The sequence below is a fragment of the Lathamus discolor genome, chromosome 4 (assembly GCF_037157495.1).
Source record: "Lathamus discolor isolate bLatDis1 chromosome 4, bLatDis1.hap1, whole genome shotgun sequence".
Classification (NCBI taxonomy): domain Eukaryota; kingdom Metazoa; phylum Chordata; class Aves; order Psittaciformes; family Psittacidae; genus Lathamus; species Lathamus discolor.
In genome coordinates, this window is record NC_088887.1 from 52,433,720 (window position 1) to 52,457,473 (window position 23,754).

Below are 23,754 nucleotides of genomic sequence, written 5' to 3' on the forward strand. Positions count from 1 at the left end.
TTGCAAATGTGCCAGCCAGTTTGAAAGCCTTGCAGAACTGAATCTGTCTCAACCTCTGTGTCTCATTTACTGTAACACAGAGGATTTTCAAAGCCATGCCTCACAACAGCTGGCTTGTTTTTGCTTGCTTCCTATGATTGACAAGTTCATACAAGCTCCGTCAACTTTAACCTTGATAAGTGAAGGCTTGGTCTGTATTGTGTGTTACATCATCAGAAACTTCTGACCTCAGGGAAAAGATCTCAGAGACTTCAAAGCTTTTCCTTTCTCCCACCCCCAGCCCCTGGATTTGGTTATTAAAAAAAAAATAAAATTTAAAAGTCCTTTAATTTTTAAGGGTTTTTTTTTTTCCATCTGTGAAAATCATGATCCACATTTCAGAAATGACAGCTCTGCAAGTTTTAAATATTTAAAATGATCAAAAAAGATTAGTGTGTTACCAGGCTCCTTTCTGAGCAGCATTCAAATAACCAGGTCTTTAATATTAGAGGAGAGTCTTCATCAACAGCCCTCCAGCTTGAATTCTTTTGCATGCACTGTGTGCACAGGCACCCTCTCTTGCAGGAGATTCTGCAGGGGAAGAACTAAACGCTTTCATGTTGCATGTGCAAATTGCCACCCCCACACTGCATCTTTAGAAACCAAAGGCATCATGGCCTTCACCAGAGCAAAGCTCAAGCTCCTTTCAGTTCTTCTACAAGTACACATTAAGGGCTTAATAGATAAACTGTGAATGAGGCTCTAATATGTATTAAAAGATCATTTTAAAAGATAACCACTTTAAGAGGACAATGTTAGTTAAACTGCACACAGAATCACGTACAGCACTGATACCCAGTTAATAAGCCCCTCTAAAATTCTTCTAGCCATCTTGACTAAAATTTTTTATACCTACCAAAGCTGTCTACTTGATGTCAAGATACATGAGAAAATGACTTCAAGAAAATTCATCCGTTTACATAATGGAACATAAGTCTGACTGGCCCACACAGAGGAACAGAAGTTATAGCTGTGATGTTACTTTTTATCACAAAACTTCACTCAAATTTACTGGCATAATCAGTCCCCTCTGTGACAGCATATCATAATCCATGCTGCCTAAGGGCTTACAGCAGAAGGTGAATATTTCACAGGCTAGCTTTTAGTACCAGAACACCATAAAGCCACTCCATATGTAAGAAATACATGAATTGCTGCTGCACTGAGGAGACAAATCAGTCACCTATTTCCAAAGGTGCTTTTCATCAAGTAACTTAGGGGAAAATAAAATTTACAACACATCAGCATATGATGCTTTTATGAGTGTAACCACTGGAGACTAGATCTTACAGTATCACTTATCTCCCTACTCAACTGTTATCATTAAAATAGCCACAAGAAGATAGCTGGATTTCAAGTGATGCAACAAAAACTTAAGTCTCTAGATAGTTTTCATTCTAATCCTCTTTCCAGGGAAAGCAGTAAAACCAAATCAGAACTCAAAAATTGTTTAAGGCCTACAAAAATTATCCCTGTTTCTCTGTCCACAAACTTTTTTGTGTGTTTCTTTTGCTCACCTCCTATTTCAATACCTTCAGAATTACCCCTTGGACTTCTTCCAGCTTCTCACGCTTAGTAACACATTTGGGAGCAGGGGAGGAAACTTTCCATTAGAAGAAACTACCCTCCAACACTTCCTTTTATCAGACCACAGTGTTCTCGCATACCCCTGGCTGTCACTGCATGCACAGTGGAGAGCAGATGTGTAAGCAGAAATTAAGCAAAAAGAACTTCACTCAGTTAAGGAGCTGGACGCAGAAAACTGCATATGTGAGGAGGGGTTAGAAAGAGGGATTAAAAATTCACCTAACAAAGGTAAAGGGAGAAGACATTTTCAAGGGTGTGGGAAATGAGCAAATTGGACAGGGGAGAAACAGTGCTGCATTACTGTAGCGTACTGTAAATCAAGCACAGGCTTTGGAGACAGTCTAGCACCCATTTAATGAGATCCAGCAGCTGCTGGTGAGCCAGAGCAGAGCATCCCACTGACTTGCAGGACACGCACCTGACATCTGCTGGGCTGAGCACCCTCGGAGAATGAGGAACGAGAAGGCAATGTAAGTGCCTGCAAGGTTTAGCACTCTCGTGTAGCCACAACCAATCCTAGATCCCAAAATAATGCATTTGGGATGCTCTTGAAGAACCATGCACCTCACCTCTCAGCTCAAGCAGCCTGGTAGTTTTAAAGCAGACAACAGGAGGAAGAAAAAGACTACAAGTGGGACAATTTATCATGCAACTCTTGCTTTGATCCTGAGGCATGAGAAGAATTTGATTCAAAACTTGACCACTTGAAGAGCTACCCTGTGCCAGTGGCCATATGTACTTAGACTAATCTTTCCTGAAAGATCAGGAATCCACACTGTGATATTTAATTTTGAAAAGGGCATTTACAAACATGAGGGGAATATTTTTAAAAGGAACATGCCAGATGGCATAATGCTAAGAGATAACATGAGACAAAAGATACAACATGTGAAACTCAGAGAAAATGCGTAACACCTACCAAAAACACCAGACCACCCTGTTTCCTCCCCTTTCTCTGTCCCCTTCAAAGGCTGGATTAAACAGTAATTACAAGGACATCAACCGGGGAATGAAAGTCCTACCTAAATGAAGACAATTCAGAACTACTCAAGCAAAACAATGTCTAAACACAGTAAGGTTAAAACAAAAAAAAGCAAGAAAAAACCCCACAAACCAACCAACAAGCAAACAAAAAAAAAAAAACCCAACAAAACAAAAGGTACAAATCTCTAAAGGTGTTGGAACAAAAAAGATTAAAAAAAAGAGAGTTGCTTTTTCAAACACAGGTACCTGCCAGACAGATTACAGAGCCCAAAGTAGTAATAAAAATACAAAGAAAACAAGGCCACAGCAGAAAACTCACATGGACTCTCCTTCGTATCTCCATTAGCAAAGAACAGCCTATGTGGGAATTATTGTCAGATGTCCACCTTTTACTGGCTAGTCATGAGTTACCTGGACTACATGACAATCACCTGAAATTCCCACAAGAAATTGCTGAAATAGTATCACTGATGCACAACCACACATTCCTCTGATACCTGGGCAACTGTTTGAGCAAAGTGACACATGCAATATTTGGGAAGGGAGGGCATGAGGGTGTTGAAAACAGAATGAGAGAAAGAGAGAAAAAGTAAACCAAAAATACTCATTATGAATACGAAGAACTTAGAACCATGAAGCTAACATCTAAATTAAGCCAAGAGGTACAAATTATATGAAGAGATTCAGCAGCTGCATTAACCAGCCTGTTAAAACGACAAATGGTAATTTGGGGTTTTGCAGAAGAGATGTGTCTTCGATGCATTACTATTCTCAGACACTGAGAATATACTCACTACACACGTGGACAACACAGACTTTTTGACTTTTAGAAGATTCTAAACTAAATAAAGAAAAGATTACCTGCATCACAGGCTTTTAAAAATTTGACTGTTATGGAACAAAGTCCCCCCAACAGCACATAACAGAACTGATTAGCTCTAAATGATTTACAAAAGGGTGAAAAAGAAAAAAAGAAGGTGGCAACAGTTGCTGCTACAAGGAAATTATACTGAGTAATAAAGACAAAAGCCAAAGATTTCTTACCATTGAGCAAATGGACATAAGACAACAGATGAAATTCAGATTTAAAAAATGCGAAGTAATCCTCAGGACAGCTATTTCTATACCTCAACAACATATACAATGATGTATAACTGAAATTACTGCTATGCAAGAAGGAAAAGTTGGATTTCACACACCATTCTATGAACATATCATCTCTGTACTCCACAGCAAAAAAGAGAACAAACAAAACCCCAGTCAAAAGAAAGAAAACACTGTGCGGCTACTTTATGAACTCATAGTGCACCCTAATGTTGCTGCAGTTCTTTCACTATGCCAAAAGGAACACATGAGAATGCAGAAAGTCACAGAAGAAGAAAGTGAGGATGTGCAAAGCCATACGACAGCTTTCACAGAGGAGACACCCTACCCAGCACCTGCAAAAGAAGTGCTCTTCCTCACAACACATCAGTACAAAAAGCTATGGATCTCAAAAGTCAGTGTGAGCCCAAAACCAGTTAGTCACTTTTCTGAAAGAAAAATGTGTCAAGGGCTGTTAACCACAAATCCCTAGGACTGCAAGGATACCCTGCAGCATGGCTCCCTGTCTGCCTTGGTTTTATTTTCTCCAAGCATCTGCTGCTGTTCAGTCAGAGAAAGGAAACCTGCTTAGGTAGACTCTTTGGCCTGTGTTTTTAAGTATCAACTTCCTTTATGCATCAGCAATTCAAAATTACACTTTCCCTGTACAAAACATGCCCTTTATTTAGCTGTCATTAGTCAGTCACATACACTAGCACACTGGAAAGATACAGTGGTTCATGGCAATGAAACATGTACTAATTGCAAGTATTTACAGAAATCTAAGGAAGACAGAAGGTGGCAAGGGACTCCTAATACATGAACAGATGCTGCTGGACTCTGTCTTCCTTGTTGCCTCTACCTGCATGGGAAGAGACACAGAACTGTTTTCCCAGTTTTGGACAAAATACAGACTTTGTAACAGCCCAAGACTGTACTGCATCATCCACTAGTTTATATGATATTTACAATGACTTCAATGGCAAGAAACAGTGGTCTGATGCCTGCAGAATCCTTATCTCATGATAAAGAAATACTTATGTAAATAGAAAGGAAGGGCTTCAGCAGCTCACATACTTGAAAATCTTTGTTAACAGCTAAAAGCCTGTGACGATGCACTTTCATTCTTCGGCACTTCCTCCAGATGATAGCAAATAGCTGCACACAACTTGCTGGAAAGGGAAAACTGCCTTTTCTAAAAATTTTATTTATTATTATTTGTCCTTTTTTATAACTTCTAACTTCAAAAGGAGCGTGACCAGCAGGTCGAAGGAGGGGATCCTGCCCCTCTACTCTGCTCTTGTGAGACCTCACCTGGAGTATTGTGTGCAGTTCTGGTGTCCTCAACATAAAAAGGACATGGAACTGCTGGAACAAGTCCAGAGGAGGGCCGCGAGGATGATCAGGGCACTGGAGCACCTCCTGTATGAAAACAGCTGAGGAAGTTGGGGCTGTTCAGCCTGGAGAAGAGAAGGCTGCATAGAGACCTCATAGCAGCCTTCCAGTAACTGAAGGGGGGCTACAGGGATGCTGGAGAGGGACTCTTCATCAGGGACTGTAGTGACAGGACAAGGGGTAACAGGTTAAAACTTAAACAGGGGAAGTTTAGGTTGGATATAAGGAGGAAGTTCTTTACTGTGAGGGTGGTGAGGCACTGGAACAGGTTGTCCAACGAAGCTGTGAGTGCTCCATCCCTGGCAGTGTTCAAGGCCAGGTTGGACAGAGCCTTGGGTGAGATGGTTTACTGTGAGGTGTCCCTGCCCATGGCAGAGGAGTTGGAACTGGATGATCTTAAGGTCCTTTCCAACCCTAACTATTCTATGATTCTGTGATTCATGCAAGAAGGCATTTGCATGTGCCTTCTGAATTTATTACCAGTAGGAATTCAGATCTCCGAAGCATTACTTCAACCAAACTGGTATATTCTGGCTACATGAAAAGTATGTTTTCTTTTCCCTTTAACAGAATAATTAATCTTCCTCAAAAAAGAACACTTAAACCTTTATAATAGTCCTTATTATACTTACATTGATTTCGAAAGAGAACACTTCACTTTCTAAGCTCCTGAATAAAATGAACGTAGAAATATTTAGTGCACTGCGCATCAGATAAAAAAAGCACAATCATGTATATTTATAATTTGTTTTCTACAAAATAGTTTTTGTTAGGTTAGCAAACTGATAGGAAATAGTTTTTCCCCTTAGAAGAATTTACGTGAAAAATCACAAGACCTGTAGGTGAAGTGTAAAACAGAACTCAAGACTTCTTTTGCACCATAAAATATTGAAGTTTGTTAATACACGCATGAAATGTTTGCCCAAGTAATTTTTCACTGATCTGTAAGGAAGAAATTGCACAAGATCATACTATTTCTTCCTCAAGAGGAAAAGGAAAGACGGTGAGAACATTTTGCTTACATAGCTCTGGTGATGTCTTGGTATGTCCTGCTGAGACTAATGACTGAGACACGCCCTCCCTGAAATATTCACTCAGGAAAATCTTCTCAATTTGACTCTGAAAATGTATATACAGTACATAAAGAACAAAATTCATATGCAATGCAATGCCTGTAAGCAGAGCTCTGCTTAAGTATTTAAGCAAATGGCCCTTCTGCTACATATAAAAAATCTGAAACCCCACAAACCAATCAACCAGAAAACCCCTTCAAGTCTTGCACTTCAATACTCAGTTCTCAACATAAGCAGACACTACCATTATATACTGCTACTATAATACATTTTTTGACAGGACAGTAAAAACTCCAAAATGCATAACTTAAAATTACTGAAGTTGTAAAAAAAAAATTGGTAGTTCCTAAGAATATTTCCAAAGTCTAATCTATCTTCCAGTGTATAATTTACACCATTTATCACTGTAAGCATGAGATTACATGAGAAACTCATTACTTCAGATGTGTAATGTGTTTTTTTTTCCCCTCTGCTAGCTAGCTCTTATAGACATATAGCCCCAACCCCTGTAATGGTCATAAACCAAAACAAGTTCAGAGGAATGACTACCAAAACATACATGTATATCTTATAAGTGTATACATATATACACAGACATACATATATACTTGAGATATGTAAACACATATACAAATGGAGTATCACTCATTCAAAAAAATCAGTTTCCTTGAACTTAGGAACCTCTCTATATGCTCCTGTTTCTGGCTTGTCAGAGATGTTTTAGGACACCGAACTTGGGCATTTAGGTCAACTTAGGCATCAAGTAATCATTTTTACTTTGGTTTTGTATGGCAAAGGCTGTTCCTTTGTCCTCAAGAGCTCAGACAGGAACAACTAAGGCATGGAAGAACTAAATGAAACATCTTACAGCGTTTAGAGTCGAGTCATGCTGTGGTTCTATACTTGACATGCACATGCCCTTGTACTTTACACCTATTAAATGTTGAAAGGTTTTCTGTGACTTGTGATCTCATAAATCCTTTTTCACTTTTTGAAGTTGTGTAATTTTCATAGACACTGCAGAAGCAAATTAATAGAGGCACAAGTTAAATGATCTTAGAAAGTAAACAAAGCAATAGCTGTGAACAACTCTAGTAGATGGCAATCTCAAGAATTAGATCACAGAGCACTATTCTTTTGATACAGATTGACGTTATGTGTGCTGTGTCATCCAGCAGGAAGCCACACCAACTACAGCTTGGAGCACACATTTCCATCTTTAACCTTCTGAAGGGCTATATTGGTTTAGAAATCGTGGAGACTTCTATAGGGAAGTTAATTATATAACCGGCGTATGCTATTTGACAAATAAAGATGCATTTAAAGGACAGACTTTGCATCTGTGAAAAGCTAAATGTTAGCAATTAATCTGAAATAGGAGTAGCATCACTAAAATAAGAGAATCAATTTTTGTTTTACAGATCCTTAGACTTGTGTAACGCTTTTAAGCAGACCTAAAGTTGAGAACATACTTAGCATCAAGCCTCAGTGTAAAAATATCAGCTCATCCTAGATGATTGCTTGCATGCCTGTAAGTTCGTAACAAGAGCGGTTTGGTTCTTGCAAGAGAGATGATAATGGCTACTATGGACCACTACTTTCCCTTCCTATAAAAGTAATAATCCAAGCTATTAAATATTGCAGTTCAGAAGAACATGTAGCTTTGCTAAAAAGGGAGATGAAACAACCTAAATTCACTGCAAGCACTCAGTAATCTCAGATGGGAAAAATACAGCCCATAGATGAAAGGAGCTCATAAACTATCTTCATCAGCTTAAAAAATCCCCAACTTTTAGAAGAAATGTTAATTTAGGGTTTACAACTGTGTGCTAAAAAAAGAGCAGCACCAAAAAAAATACTGTAGCAAAATGAGCCAGCAGCAAAAAGCCCAGGAGAAAAAAATTGCTTAGCCTGCACTTTCTTTTTTTAACCATTTGCTGTTACAATACTCTAACCCCTTTTCATTCTAGATTCAGGGCATTAAAAAGATCTTATATTTCACCTGAAAATAATGAGGGAAGCTGTGATGGGAAACATTCAAGGCCAAATTATTATTTCTTTTTTTTTTTTTTTAATTTTTTTTCCAAAACAACAGGAGGGGAAGGAGGCCACAGGCACCTTGTATCGTTGGGACAGTCTCTAACCTAACGAAGGCACCCATGGACACCACAGCTGGCCCTCAGCTTGGGTCCCCGCACATCTAGCCCACATAAACGCTGATGGGCGGCTCCGGTGACCAGCACAGCCACGGTGCCTTGGTCAGCACAAAGGCAACTGCAGAAGACAGGCCTCAGCAGCACAAAATAAGGGCCATCAGCAATATAATCCAAACCCAATTTTTCAAAGAAAGTTTTAAACATGACTACAAGTTTTGGTTAATATTAATGTTCAAGAATATACCACGGATTAGGGAGATCTGCTAGCCATTTGCAGAGTGCTAGTTTTTAAAAGGGAAACTAAATGCCTACAGGGCAGCTCAAAAATAGTAAAATCATTTCATGTCATGATGTGTCCAGTTCTTTTTGTGCACAAGAATGCCTTATTGAAAAAAGAGCACATGGAAACACATATATTTTCCCAGAGGACAGCTATGCATCATCATGCATGTTCACAACACAGGAATTAAATGCCCAAATGAGAGCTTTTGTTTATTTAGGTTTTCTGAATACAGAAGACATACAAGTGCTCTGCATGACACAAATGCTGAGGGAAAAACTGCAAAAATGACCATTTAACAAAACCTTCTCTAATGCAGTGAAATGGCCAAATACTCTGAAATAGTATGTCAAAATAAGCTTTAGTTTAAAAAAACAGAAGTTACTGCAGCTGGTGCCCAGTCATGTGATTTTCGTGGATTCCCTGATTATAAAGCAAGAATTGTGCTGCACAAACACTGCTAAAATGCTGGCGTAGGAGTATCATTCACACTCTTTTGTGATTAGGGTTCAGCACTGCTGGATGGAAATCATTTTACTTGTCCAGAGATGCTGTCTGCCTACAGAAGCTCATCTGCTCCTAGCTGATTGCACTGCCGCCTCCCCCTCTCCCTCCCCTCCAGCCCAATCTCCCTTCCATGCACATGCGTACACAGGTTGACACCCTCATGGGCTATTCATTTTGAAATCACTATGGTAAGTACACAGGGCCACAAGGAATTAGAAAAATAGCAGATGACCTCTTCAACGGGGCTATAAGCAATGCAAAATACAAACAGAGAAAACCACAAATAAATACTAATTTTTGACAAGCTTTTACAGTTATGACTAGAGTACATATATACATATAGAGTTCATCATTTTCTCTCCCCTTGAGAGATTAATACCACTTCCAGAGCTGAGGAAAGCCCACAGAAGTTATTTTTCCTATACATGTGTTTCTTCTGCTAGGAAACCCGGAGCCATCAAGGCTGGTGATAGCAGTGTGTGCACAATCTCAGCTCAGCTGCCACACACCACTTCAGCAGCTGCAGTATCAGCAATCACTGAAATCACCGCTTACATTACAACGGCTCCTGCAAACAGTGGGCCAGAAGGAGGAGGGGGATACCCCCCTGCATGTAACACATTTAAGGACTTTAACTGCATTGTGTATACAGTCATACACTTGAAAAGGGTCTGAAAATATCGTATAGTCTCATTAAAACACAAATTAACAAAGAAAAGCAGAGCTGATCAAACCTGAAAATAACTTTTGGTGGCTTCTGTTCACATACTTCAATTGGTAAAGGCAAAAGTAGAGAAAAGTCCAATTTACAGCACTACTGTGTTCCACTAGCATGCTGTCTTGGCCAAGGATAATACTGGAAAACTCTTTTGGGAAACCTCAAGCATCCTCTCAACCCTGCCTACCCCCCCCTCCACCAAAAACCTGTAACTGATAAATATGAAAAATACCTGAATCATTTCATGCACACAAATAAGAATCATCTGGCTCTGAACAAACTGTAATACTCTCAACACTTAGGAATTTCTTCAAGCTTACCCTAGACTCCCTGTAAATTTCAGTCCTAACAATAATTCTGTCATGCAGGTTGAAATACGTGGGGAGAAGGAGGGAAACAAGAGAAAACAGCATTGCGAAAACTCTGAAATCAGAAGCAAAACTTCCAGTCTGGGTCTGGAAATGATCAGATCAGAGTTGTCATAAGGAATCTCTTAAAGCAAGAAATTAAGAAATGCTTACCTTACAGTGCAGTTCCTTTCATCCAGATTGTTAATTTTAGAGAAAATACGCTCCCCATCTTCCTTTAAATTCTCTTCTTGCCTCCTTACTTCAACTGAGACTTCCTAAAAGTGGTTTACAGCAGAAGTAAGACACCAAGTCATCATGTTTCAGACTCTCAAAAAATCTGTGATTATGGAACCTCTTATTTGTGGGTTTGCTCTGTTTGAATATACATGAAGTCAACAGCACAGTATGTCTTAAGCTTGTTTGGTTTTAAGTGGTACAGTATGCGATGTGACCTCTTGCACAGCACTACCGACCTGGCTGTGCTCAACTTACTGCTCCTACTTTGTTGATCTACAGAAGAGCTTAACATTTATATCAGCGTTTGCAACTTTCACTTTGCAAAGGCAAAAAATTATGTGGCAAAGAAGTCAGAGGAGAGCTGCTCCCATTTTAGAAGATGCACGTATGCAACAGCTTTTGAATCCCTGAGTGCATACTTCAGTTTCTCAGCAAAACACACAACATCCCTGTTCCAGAGTTTTATTATCTCACTATCTTCAAACAACCACACCCAAAGCACAGCTTTGCATTACAAACACAGAACCTACAAGAAACTTAATTGCACATTAGCACTGGAATCATCTAAATCACATATGCGAAAACATCTTTACTTACTGGAGTCTGTTGTAAGCATCTTCAATGTGCTTATCACCATATTTTCCAGGTGCCTAAGCAGGTGTCTGCTTTTTGCCCCAGGAGGCCTATACTGAACTTGAAGGCACTGACTAATAAACCAGAAATGCATACATGGAATAGACGATATGATGATTTTTCTGCTGGGTAGGCAATCATTAAATAATTTAGTTAATTGAATTTTCAAAATAACTTCCATGTGAGTATTTCCAGTGCTTGGAATCTCTACCCTAACAAATTACTCGCACAGTTAAGTCTGCACGTAAGAGTTCAAAAATAACTTTTGCCAAACTTAAAGACGCACAAAAAAATAAAAGAAAAAGAATCCACAACTTTTAGAGATCAACGTATATGTTTCTTTTTGAGCTATTCTTATTCTAATCCCTGTCTACACACATGTACAGGTGCCATGTGGATGTGTGTGCATGTATGCATGCATGCAATGTTATCATCAGGAGAGGAAAAAGTAACATACAACTGCATTGCCTCAGTTCTTTTCTTGCATAAGGTGAAGTTCAGCACAGGTTGAACATACTATGACTCCTTATACAATGAGGCAATCTTGGAGCGGCTTGAACACTTTTAAACAGACAACTTAAGAGACTTGGTTTCTCTGTTTACTTCCCCTGCCACCTGCCAACCATTCCCTGGCCCTGCTCAGTTAAAAATTAACTTAATATTTACATGCAAGTTGAACAGACATTTGGCATCTCTCTAAGGAATAAATTTATACACCTTAAATCAAGCAAACTGCCATAAAACACTAAGCAGTTTCACTTGTTGCTGAAGTGTAGCTTTAACAGCTAAACATGCTTTTTTAATCTCTACCTTTTATCAGGGAGAAGTTTTGTCCTATGTAGTTTTTGCATCAAACCAGTTTATAAAAAAAAGGAAATCCATGGAAAATGATCAGACCATTAACAAGACTGGACAAAAGCAGGCATTATTTACCCTTGGAATATTTTTATTCATAATTTCAGAGAACAGAAAGCCTTAAAATGGGGAAGGCCACCACACCAATGAAGAAAACTATGGGTGAAGATTACTTTGATCCCCCTATATGTCTACTGTAAGAAGAGGATATTACCAAATCAATATTTGGCTACAACACACGAGATTACTTTATTCAATTGTTCTTTGCTACACTTAATTCCTGTGCAATGCAAACTTTGATCAGCTACATTTTACTTATGGGAGCTACCTATAACCTGGACAAAAGGCAAACACCATACTACATTGTGTTCCTAAAATGGAAATCTTAATAAAAATCCCCTTCCACTACTCTCCTGTCCCCTCCACCTTGGCAACTGAAAGGATAAAATGAAAAGACACTTGTACCTGTTTGTAGAAATCAGCAGAAGGAGATGATCTAGACCTCTCATGGGTGTACTGTGCTTTCTCATGTTGTTCGTGGCCTGCATCAAGAATATTATCGGCTGAACGGTACCTCCCTGAGTTCCGTGGCTCTATCGGCTTCCGCTGCTCCTTCCATGACGCCTCATACTCTGCAAAGGTTCCCAGGCGCTGTGGCTGCTCAGATTTCACAATCCTATCAGCAGCCTTACTGCTGCTACTATGGTGGACGTTATCTTTTGCAGCATGTACGGTTTCTAGTCCAAGAGAGGCTGCCCGACCTCTTCTCTCATACCATGACTCCTCTCCCTCCTGTCCACTGTGAACTTTCCTATCTGGCCTCTCAGGCTGTCCCTCAGCTAGACTGGAGGGAGCTGGTTTCTGTGGTGGTCTCCTTTGTGCAGGCTTACTTGTTTCTTCAAAAAATTTCCACTTGTCTGCAAACGAGCCCAGGGCTTCCTCAGATGGATTTGGACAGCAATGAGCACGGCACTCATCCTCCGTCATTCCCACCTCATTCATCTTCTCCGGTTCAGAGTAAGACTTCATTTTTTGCTCTGTTGTGAACCTCTTCCTGGCTCCGATCCGAGAAACGTGATGAGTGCCACTCCCTGTGGGGTTTGGTTTAGCTTGTGTAGCCTCGAGGAATCCAGACACATCTTCAGAAACCAAAGCCAATAATGAACAGTTGTAGCTACCAGTTTTCCGCTCGGGTGACCTGGGTAGATATTCAGTGGGGCTGGGCTCCAAGTCCCGCCGTTTGAAGGATGTTGCCCTCAGAACCCTGGCCTGGGCCTCCTTGAGGTGATCTTTGTAGGTGGTGGTAAAGTTAGTGTCTGGGGAGACAGTGACATTTTCTGCTGAATCTGGCTTCCAGGTCTCACTGCACTCCTCCGTTTCAGATGACCCTACTAACGTAGCAGTGCTTCTACTTTTCTGCAGCTTTGCTCTTCTCATTTGAATCTCATTTCTCAGGGTTGTTGCAAAACGATCACTTCTTCGTGCCTGTTTAGACAAGTGAGTGTCAAACGGCGCCTGTCGCTCTGTTACCACTTCTGAGCTGTTGTCAGATTGCTTTTTCCCTTCCTGAGTTAAGGAGTGCAACATTGGGGTCTTCTGAGGAGAAATCTTGCTACTCTCATCTTTCCCCCACCTAAAATCTTTCTGAGCAGATCTTTTCTCGGTGGTAAGGACACAGCCCTTTACATACTCCTGTTGACCACACCTGGTTTCATTTTCCTCAGAGCTGCTCTCAAGGTTTTTCTTTTGTACAGACTTTTCAGTGTGATTGGGTTTTCTAGCTTCTTCTACTACAGCACACCTAGCATCCCCATCGAAAGGCTGATGACTGCTGTTCTCACACCCTTTCAGTGAAGATTCAACTGACTGTTGAGGTAGATAATATTTTGGTTTTTGGACCACTGTGACAACTGCAAGATTTTCTTGAGATCCGAGAGGTGGATCAGTCCCCATTCCAGGTTTCCAGCTCTCATCCTTGAGTTGTAGTAGTTTTGGGCTTCCCTGAGCAGGCTGTTTTACCGTCACACAGTAATAGCGACTCTGTCCAGTGTTGTCCACCTTCTGTTCAGCAGCACTGTTCAAAGAAGAGGAAGTGTTGGGGAGCCCACCTTGGTTTGGACTGTAGCCATGAAAATGATCTGTAGGTGACTCCTGAATGCCACTATAGGACAGATAATATTGCTGATCTTTAGGCGCAGCTAAGATTCTTGCATTGTGAAAAAAAGTGCTTTCATCACTGTACTGGTGCTGGTGGTGGTAACTGTAAATAGGCTGTGCAAACCGGACATCAGTGCTGGACAAGGATGACTGCAGTTTGTTCACAGTTCCTGCATTACTGTTGTACCTTTCACCAGCTGAACAAAAAGTATGTTCTGAACTAAGATCAGATTTATAATTTGAGCTGCTGGTCCTCCTGTCACATGCCCTGGAGGGACGCCGCTGCTGCTCCAGAGTTTCCAAGCTCCAGTCATTCCTGGGCTGAGACCGGCTCAGGGCTGTGAAGTGCTGCATGCTGGCACCCTCTGAGTACACAGGGCCATGTGCTTTCTCATGGCCTTTGGTAGCAGCAAAGCTGTCACTACGAAGTGGTGGAGGTGGTGGGGGAGGAGATGAAGACTTGTTCTTATCAGGAACATACCACACAGGTCCAAAACTGGATCTCCCAGAGCTGGTGAGCTTGGCATCGGGGTGCTCCTCTATTCTAGGACTTTTACTGTTCTCATATTGGATGGGAGCTGGCAAATACCCGGGTTTTTCCTCTGTTCCACTGCTGTCATTCAAGAACTGGCCTGACTTGCTTCCATGCTTAGAAGTCTCCCAGTGGCCTACTTTGTATAGCATGTTCTCTGTCGAAGAAGTGTCTGTGGTGGACAGAGTGTGGTCAGGGGTGCTAGAACTTGTGGAGAAAGACCCGTAGGCTGAATCCCGCTTACTTTGGCTCCCTAGATGATCAATGCTACTATTAGACCTTGCAGAAGAAAGTCTTCCGTACTGAGCTACTTGTGGAGTGTGGTCCCAGCTGTCCATACTTCCCAAAGAGCTGAATTGGTCAGAAGTGCGATGAAGACTTGACTGATCCCATGAGTTTGATAGGTCATGAGAAGAACAACTATGGCTGGAAACAAACAAAAAAGCCTCAGCGTAAATATGCCAGTCAAAAAATGCCACAACATTATTACAAATGCACAGCCACCAATTTTACTAACATTGATTAAGATCTATCTGCATTCTAGCTACTCAAGACAATCTATTAAAATTGGAAGTTTGAACACAAAGTCAGGGCTTTATACTCTGCCACTGATTCAAAGCTTGAAATTTGACTAACTCAACTTCCCCTTCTAAGTTTACCAGTAAGTAATACCTTTTTATCTCTTTGAAGGCTCCCCTCTCCCTCTGCAAGTTGTTTTTTCTGATTTTGCTTTTAGACAAATTAAGTTGGGGCTCCATTAGCCCTCTCTTTCCCAGGACAAACCGACTTATTTTTCAGCTTATTTTCCAGGCACCCTGACTCTTACAGTGATTGAAACTCACGTACTTCCCTGCTCATCTTTTGTGATCTTACTATAAACTTCTTCAGCCCACAAAGTTATTGCCTTGTCCTGCTTACCCAAATCTGACCATTCATTTCATTTTTTAATTTCTACATGGTTTCTAAATGGAGGTTCACAAAAACATTTGCCTCAAACACCACCATTTATATTTCTGAGCCGCCACATGCACCTTACCAATACGGTTTCAAACCACTCACAGGTTGACACCTTTACAGCAATATCATCATTCAGTTCCACAACACTGACAGAAAAATGATAGAAGAAGATGCCGGCACAATGTAAACTTTGCAAGGCCAAAACTAAACTTCTGACCTTCCTTCAAGAATCCTTCCTGCCACCAGTTCCCCTCACCACCTTTTTCTCTATAGAAACGTCATCTTTGATACTGTGCTTTCTCTAGATAATTTGGCTAGGACACTATTTCAAAATCTTGCTGCTTCTGTTGTTTTCCTACCTAATCAGTTTTGTTCTGTTTTCTTTCTTTTCTGTCTTTCACAGCACTCACCTCCTGTCAATCCAACACACTGATACTGGGACAACAGTCTTTCTAATTATTCTCATCACATCTCCCTGTTTGAACTTTACTGGCAGCTCCTCCTGTTTTTATATACCAAATTCAAATTCTTGCCCTTGCATGCAAAGCCCCTTGGTAGAAATCCCAGAATTATTCCACTTCCCTGTAGCTATAATTAAATGAAACATCTATCAAATCTTGTGCAGTAAAGAAACCTGTGAAAGCTAGCAATGAAATTAGATTAGTCCACATAAAATATACAGAGTGATATAGATCTTTTTTTCTGTCAAAAATATTGCAAAGGTCAACTCAACAGTTCTTTGGAATTCAGCATTAACACAGTAATTGTTTTTCTCCCCCCATCTATTACTGTAGTCATTGTAACTTTTTTACACAACATGGTCAGAAGCAATTTATGTGAAATAAGAGAAGGTATACTTGTGCTTATTTTCTAAAAGCATTTTGTTAACAGTATGCACTAAGACTGGGCTCATCTTGTGGGTTTTTTGTTCTTCCATTCTTTTATTTCCAGAAATCTAAACCACCTTGCTGAATACTTGAAAGGATCTTAATTATCATTTTGGGCGGATACTGTGGTTCATGTAAAAAGTGTCTTGGGTCACTAACAGAATCTCCATTGTTAATGAAGAATGTAGGGCATATATTGCTATGAATTGCTGTTATTTCTCCCTTCAGCACTAAGATATTTTGGCACTGATTAAAATAAAGATGACATTTGTGCAGGAAAGCCTCCATTTACAAGTCTCATGTAGATCTGCTGTTATAAAATGTGAAGCAGATATTATCAGCCTAAGAGGTGAAAGCTCTGTTAGAAAATGCCTAAGGGAAACCCAGCAGATGCAGCAAAAGCTTCAAAAACAGGACAGGAAACTTTCTGGTGGTGTGCTACTGCAAAGTCCTTAACTGCAGGGCAATCATCCCATGAACCCTGACATGGAAGAGAGTACAAAAGCCATTTCTCTACCAGAGCCTGGCATCTCAGGATATCCTTTTCTCAATCTTTTTGTTTAGAGTGGATTCACAAAAGCACCTACACTGCTGGTCAATGTCTGGCAAGTAAAGTCGAGGAATAATCTACAAACACCAACCTTGACTATTTTGGCTAATAAGCACACTTCCCCTGCCAAACCTCGGGGCATGAGCTTCTGCATTTGTGCCCTCCCAGAAATGACATCATCTCAGCAAATCAGACCACATGGGATTACAGACCAGATGTATCTGACCCTAATTGCCCCAAAACCTCAGTTTAAGCAGCCTTACCAAAGCATACCCACACCAGAACAAAGTTGAAGAGCTTATCAGTTTCAACTGCACACCCAGGGGCATGAAAAAAAAAACCCGTAAGGTCCTCTATTATATTATATTCTACTGGAAGAAAATGCAGGGTATGAACTTTAGGCAATTTAAAACAGCTCATATCCATAACTCCCAGAAAAGTGCACTCAGCCTTAGTCTATGGTGGGCTAGAAAAGCCTGCATCCATGTTGTTAAGGTACAACTTCTGTAAAAAAGAGAGCAGAAGACTCGCAGAGGGAAATTAGCACCAAAAACTTACAAGGTCTAATGCTCTAGCCTTGCGTGAGAGGCACTTACACCTGCCAGAACTACCCTCTCTCCTACTGATACTCCTATTTATCAGTGTAGATAGAGTTCCTTATAGTCTGTTTTCCTACGGTTTCATGTACCTTCTCAAAAGTCCAAATTCAGTAGGCTGGCAAAAACCCCAAAACATCTCTCCCTTCCCCCGTCCCAGTTTGCCTGTAGCTTAATCTAGTATCAACCTAGGTAGTAAGGACAAATTTCAGAGGATTGCTTTGTTCAGCCATGCCCCACCCCACTATCCAGATAAGTCCTTCCTTGGAAGAGTGCAAAAACATCTCTTTCTCCTCTCTGAACTCGGGTTTTACAAGTGATTTAGTTTCCACACTCAGAGAGAAAATGAAGGCGGGCACATTCAGGGGATTTTAGGCTGTGAATACTAATCTCAGATACTTAGCTCAAGGAAGGACAAGAATTTACAGAAATAGCTGGAGGATGGGATCCTTGGGCTAGAAATATTCCCTCCTCACTCTATTTCTATTATCTTCTTGCATAATGCTGCTTTCAGCTACTGACTGCTGTGACTCTGGTTCAGCTTAGTCCTTCACTTGTAAGTGCACTGTGCTTCTTGGTTTTGTGATTTGTACTTTGAAAATGGGGAATCTCTTAAGCTGCTCACCTTTTCTTTTTGCAGAATCCCTGTCTGCAACTGGGATTCTCAAATATCCAAGTCCTTGGCCTGGCACTCTGGGAATGCTAGGCCTCCAGCAGCCCCAGTATGAAGTCAGCTCTGCCACTGAAACTGTCCCAGGCAACAGACACCAGGACTGACAGATCTCCCAAATACATTACCTTTCAAGTGGGCAGCACAGTTAGGCAAGCGGTTCAGCATGGCAGTGCCCCGGCAACCCTGGTGTTAGACTGTGCTAAAGCCACTAAAAATATTTCAGCAGCATCCGAGAAAGAATTTGCCCTTTTTATTAACACTGACGTCTACTGGCAGTTGCTGCTGTTTCTGATATGTGGGGGAAGAGGATCGCTCTATTCCCCCTCCCCCTTCTCTTTTACACCCACAATTTCCCACCCAAAATTCATTTTTAAACAGGCCTTGAACTAAATTAATACTTTTAAAAATATTGTGATTAGCCGGGCTCCTATAAAATCATGCTTTGAGATGTGTCTTGTAGTGTTTCACTTTCACTAGATACAAGGACAACTATCAGGAAGAGCGGGAAGCATATACTGATTTCACTTAGAAGACTCAGCAGTCTGAAAGCAGAAGTATCTGAGAGTTCCTGATGGCAATGCTATAAAGGTCTTACAAATTTAGGAATTTTGTTCCTAGGTACAAGGAATTTTACTTCAGTAAAAAAAAAATCTTTAAACCTTTTCTGTTTAAATGTTAACACACTCACACTTTATTCAAGAGCAGATAGCAAGTTATTTTAAAAACAATAGAGAGATTCCAAAGAAAACAAATGATGTAAAATGACTGTAAAAATCATTTTACAAATTAAAAGTATTTTTCAAAGTAAAATAAAATCTTAAAGTATTAATGTTCTTCTAACTATTATGATAAATTAACACCAAGAAATAATGATGGAGAACATACAGCAGTCAGTACGGGAAATGCAAGCCTGCTTTCCAAACTGGGATTGTGCACCAGACTTACTTGCTTTAAGGTCAGTATAACTATGGGCCAAAGGGAACTGAGAAGAAAAAAAGCAACAAAAGAAAAAAGAAAACCAAACCACAGAAATCCCTCATGAAAATGCTGAAGAATGTCACCTACGAGCAGGAAACAAGCAAGAACCTGTCACTAGACACAAACAGGCATTGCCTGAAAGCTTAACATTTCACAACTAAAACTGCATGGGTGCCAGCCCTTCTCCCCTAGCTCTGAATGAGACTTAACAAATATCAAGGTGCTTTAAACAGGGACTGAAAATCACTGGTCTTATCACCTCTCTACATGAGCAAGAGCACAGCTGTAGGGCAGATCAGATTACAGAAAGTCAGTTCAGCTAATAAAACCAGTAACACTTTCAAATCCAACAGTGAAACATTATGCACCCTCCATTTAGCAAAAGGCTTTTTAATAGTCTGAAACAGTATTTTCAGTTTCTTTCTTTACTATTTCACTTTCAGAAGGTTAATTTTGATGGTTTCTTTTTGCTCACAAAGGCTTAAGATTTTACCAGTGGACACTGAAAATAAATGCAGAGCAAGAAACATAACCTTTTCACTGCCTTTAAAGCTAGTGTCTTACCTTGCAGTCACACGCACATATCACATACTGTTCTGAAATCCACTCATCCATATGTCAAACTTCCCATGGTCCCCCTTCAAGCATTGGAAGGACAGGCAACACTAAAGACATATAATAGAACGATTCTGCATTTGTTGTTTTAAGAAAACACTCAACAACATGATCTATGTTCTTACTGTCTCGTCGTGGAAGCTTACTGCGTGTAACTTCAGCAGAGACTCACCTTGCATGGTAGCGCAAGTGCCAGGAAGCGCAGGCATTGGAGGAGGAAAGGTGTGACGTGGCCGTCTCGGGTTGACTTTCTGTAAATTTGGTTGCGTGCCAGGAGTGAGGCCTGCAGGCTAGGTCATTTCTCCTGCAAATGAGAGAGGTAAAGTGTACTGGTTTAGTGCAAGCAGTTCGGTAAGGTGACACGCAGCAAAAAAATCTACCAGGGCAGTAGTCAAACGTTACACAGGTAGGTCAGAGGAATAATGACTTTTTTTAGACAGCAAATGAGGCGACCTTCTACATGCATGACAGTTTTGAAAAGACACAAGAATTCCTTTAAAATGCTCAAGATGCAGTGAAATGCCAAATGCCAATACTCTCCAAGGTCTGTGCTTGGGTGTTCGCTTTTTTTTGTTTTGTTTTGCTTTGGGTTTATTTATTTTGGGGGTGGGGTGGTTTTTATGAGGGGCAGAGACAGGCAAACAAGTACCTGACATGTACCCAGAGCTTTAACAGTTAAAGCTAACACTGAAGAATTATGACTCTTTTGCAACATGACAACAATACAGTAGCACTTTGGCAAGGTTTTACTTGGTAGGTAGGTGCTTAGGGGAGGAGGGGAAAAAGTTAATGACAACAAGAAATAAAGCCGTGTACATTGTTTCAAACAAGTTAGTAAGAGTGACATAACAATTTTAACTCCAGCCAAGTTCTCCTTCAGTTCCTAAACTGTTTGGCACACCAGGTACGCAGGATTTTTTTTTAAGAATACATCTCTAAAGTAGTTCAGCAATTCATCTACGTCCCCAAATATCTACTTGGATATCACCTCCAAACGTACATGCTCGTGTAACTGAAGGCATCCCTTTTAAGAAATAGAACAGTACGTTGTTAGAGCTCTGTACCTTGCAAACCTTTCTGCAAACTGCTCTACAGTCCTCTGCCCCTTCCTCCTGTTTGTTCAGGAGTTAGCAACAACAGCTTGCACTTCCTTCCAAGGACTTCCTGTTTGTAACACCTCTCAGCACTCATGAAATAAGTGCATTCCTTTCCCCCTCACGTTACATAATCCTTCTGGGTGGAATTCAGCAACTTCTGTTTCCATAAGCAGATGCTGAGCACAGGCCATTTGTCTAGACCCTCTCAGTCAGTCAGGAATGAAGCAGGAACTTCTTCAAGGTAATTCATCCCTTCCTTCTCTTCAGCTCATCCTGGAGAAAGTGTAATTTAAAATTTAGACAAGGTATGAGATGAGACAAATCCCATCCTTCCAAGTCACAGTCTGAAACAAACACTTACAGGACCTTAGTTCTCAAGGACTTTTTTATGCATTTAGCTATTTCACTTATGTATTTATGAAGTTTATTACTGCAACGTTAAGTAATCTAAGTTACAAAAGTAGTCTGCTAAGCTGACCAAGTGTTCGCCATCTTCAACTTGAACTCTAAAGGCAGTTCTACATTTTTTCACCGATTCCCCCATTTTATAAACTTGAGCTATCAGCCAGCCACTGGATTTAGAGAACAAAGCTAAAGCTCATTATAAACTCAGTATCTTCAAAACAGATCAAATACGAGTACATGGCTTTTTGCAGTACATTCAGGAAGATCTGATTAATTCAATGATGGATTGCCTTTCCAAACTCTGCATGCAGGACTTAAAAAGGAGAATAATATTTCTACAGGGACACTGTAATTTCACTAACTGTAGCATCGTTACTGTCACTGAAAAAAGAAGTAATTGTTTCCATAAACAAAAGCCTACTCTTCTTAGCATGACAAAAGAGGAAACAGCTAAGCAGAGCATCGCTACATTGTTCTTTCTTGGTAGGAATTGAAATTCAGAGGGAGTGGAGAACCCCAAATACCTTCAGTGCAAACAAGTGCAAAAGATTCTGCTCAGCCATGTGATGCTGGGCTCCAGATAGTCCCTGCATACTCCAAGGGCTCCAAGCCTGTGTTCAGGTATGGAAAAAAACCCCATTCCACTGTTCAGCTGTGCAGAACATACAAGGGCTTGTTCCCCTTACAGCTCACCTCTAATGGTATTGATACCAGCTTGGCAAACTACAAATGCCTATTTAGGCAAATTCAATAGACCTCCTAAGCATCAATTCAGCAAAAAAGTTTATCTTTTATGAGACAATTACTTTTCTATGATGCACTACTAAGGAAGCATAAGACTAGAAACTAACACAACACAATGGAGAGCAAGGAAAGGTTGGGAAGAGGGCTTCTGTGATGGTTTGCTATAGGCTTGGCAAATGGTAGAAGGAATCCAAACCGCGGGAAGGAACAGAAGGGATGCAGTTATTAAGTCAGTACTGTACCTCATGGAACTTCTCAAGATCTTCATAAGATAGCTCCTTGCTATGTGAACATCATTTTCAGATGGCATATTCTGTGCTACAATATCCACCACCACTTTCATCTTCCTGAGCAGCCAAGCAAGGGGAGGAACAGACTGGACTGAGTTGTGACGTAAGGCAAGTCAAGTGGACAAGAATTTATAAGCTGTTTCTTTTTTTGTTTTTTAGTATTTGTTGAATACACATATATTTTGAGACTTTTTGGGTTTTTTTCTTTTTTTTTTTAGATGTAATAGTCTGAACAGCCTGAACACACTGGTGGGATACCTAGAAGGTGGAATCAAATAGATACCTGCTTTTGTCAAAATTGACAACATGACTAAAAATTAATTTACTGTGCATAGTCAACAGTGCTTTCTGCTGGAGTCTCACCAGCAGAATTTAAATTACCAAATTTAATTACATTTACTGTGTCCTGCACTTCAAGAAACATTTTCTTTTCTAGTAAGTGGAGTACAAGCATCAATATTGATTCCAAAACTCAGCACAAATGTGTAGGACTGGAGAGAAAAGATTAAAATACTTGAAACAGGAATATTTTGCAGGCAACTAAAGATGCTGGAAGCCGAACATTTATATTCTAATGTAATAGCTCTGTATTAATTCTGAGTGACAGAATGAGATCATCTGAACCTACAACCCAGAAAACCTCTTGCATAAATGGAAGCATTAATAAAAGCATTTCCCTGAGAGTGTCTTTCTACCAGTGTTTTTACAAAAGCTGCTGGAAGGAAAATGCTGGTAAGCTTTGAAGATATAATAGAAAGGGACCCCCCCCCCCCCCGCCAGTTTCTACTGACTATAAGCAATCCGTTTGATAGTGGTCCCAATGACATGTGTGTGCAAATTCTTTAGCAGTAAAACAGCCTTTCCAATCCAGTTTTTCAGAATAAATTTGGCCTTTTCTATTTACTGCTTGGAACTCATTGAGAATGACACTATGAATTTCACAGGCTACAGAGTTCAGCCATACTCGTTCAGTTTGCTGCAGCAATACTGAGGAGGTTGACTGGATGGGAGGGGGGGGGGGGGGGAATGAGTAGAGAAAAAGTGTACTTCCTTGACCAAGAGAAAAAAACAATTAAACTGGACAAGCAGGTTTATCTGTAAACAACTGAAGTCAGAAAAGTACCTTAAAAATGAAAAGCAGACAGGAAATTGGATAAAGCTGCAGTTTACCAAATCTTTATTTTCAATTTACTGAATCAACTGAACTACCTCAGCACACAATAATATTAACGAATATGAGCTATTTCCTCTGTTTTCAGACACACTCTGAATTCCTTTAGTAAAGGTTCAGATAATGGGCCAGCAGATACAGCAGAGGCAAGCATTCCCCCTCCCCAACCAAATTTGCTTAATCTTATCTACCAAAGAGCACCCTT

The 23,754-nt window shown here is 40.4% G+C and overlaps 1 protein-coding gene across 2 annotated transcripts in view; it reads right to left on the bottom strand.

Annotated features, from left to right (window-relative positions):
• Nucleotides 1-23,754, bottom strand: part of SHROOM2 (shroom family member 2) — a 130,300-nt gene that overhangs the window by 30,779 nt on the left and 75,767 nt on the right. For both annotated transcript variants that reach the window (XM_065677471.1, XM_065677472.1), the window contains 3 exons: nt 20,015-20,146; nt 12,363-15,012; nt 10,344-10,447 (listed from right to left, as the gene is read on the bottom strand). In XM_065677471.1, coding sequence (XP_065533543.1) covers nt 10,344-10,447; nt 12,363-15,012; nt 20,015-20,146 — 2,886 coding nt within the window. The remainder of the gene's footprint in view (nt 1-10,343; nt 10,448-12,362; nt 15,013-20,014; nt 20,147-23,754) is intronic.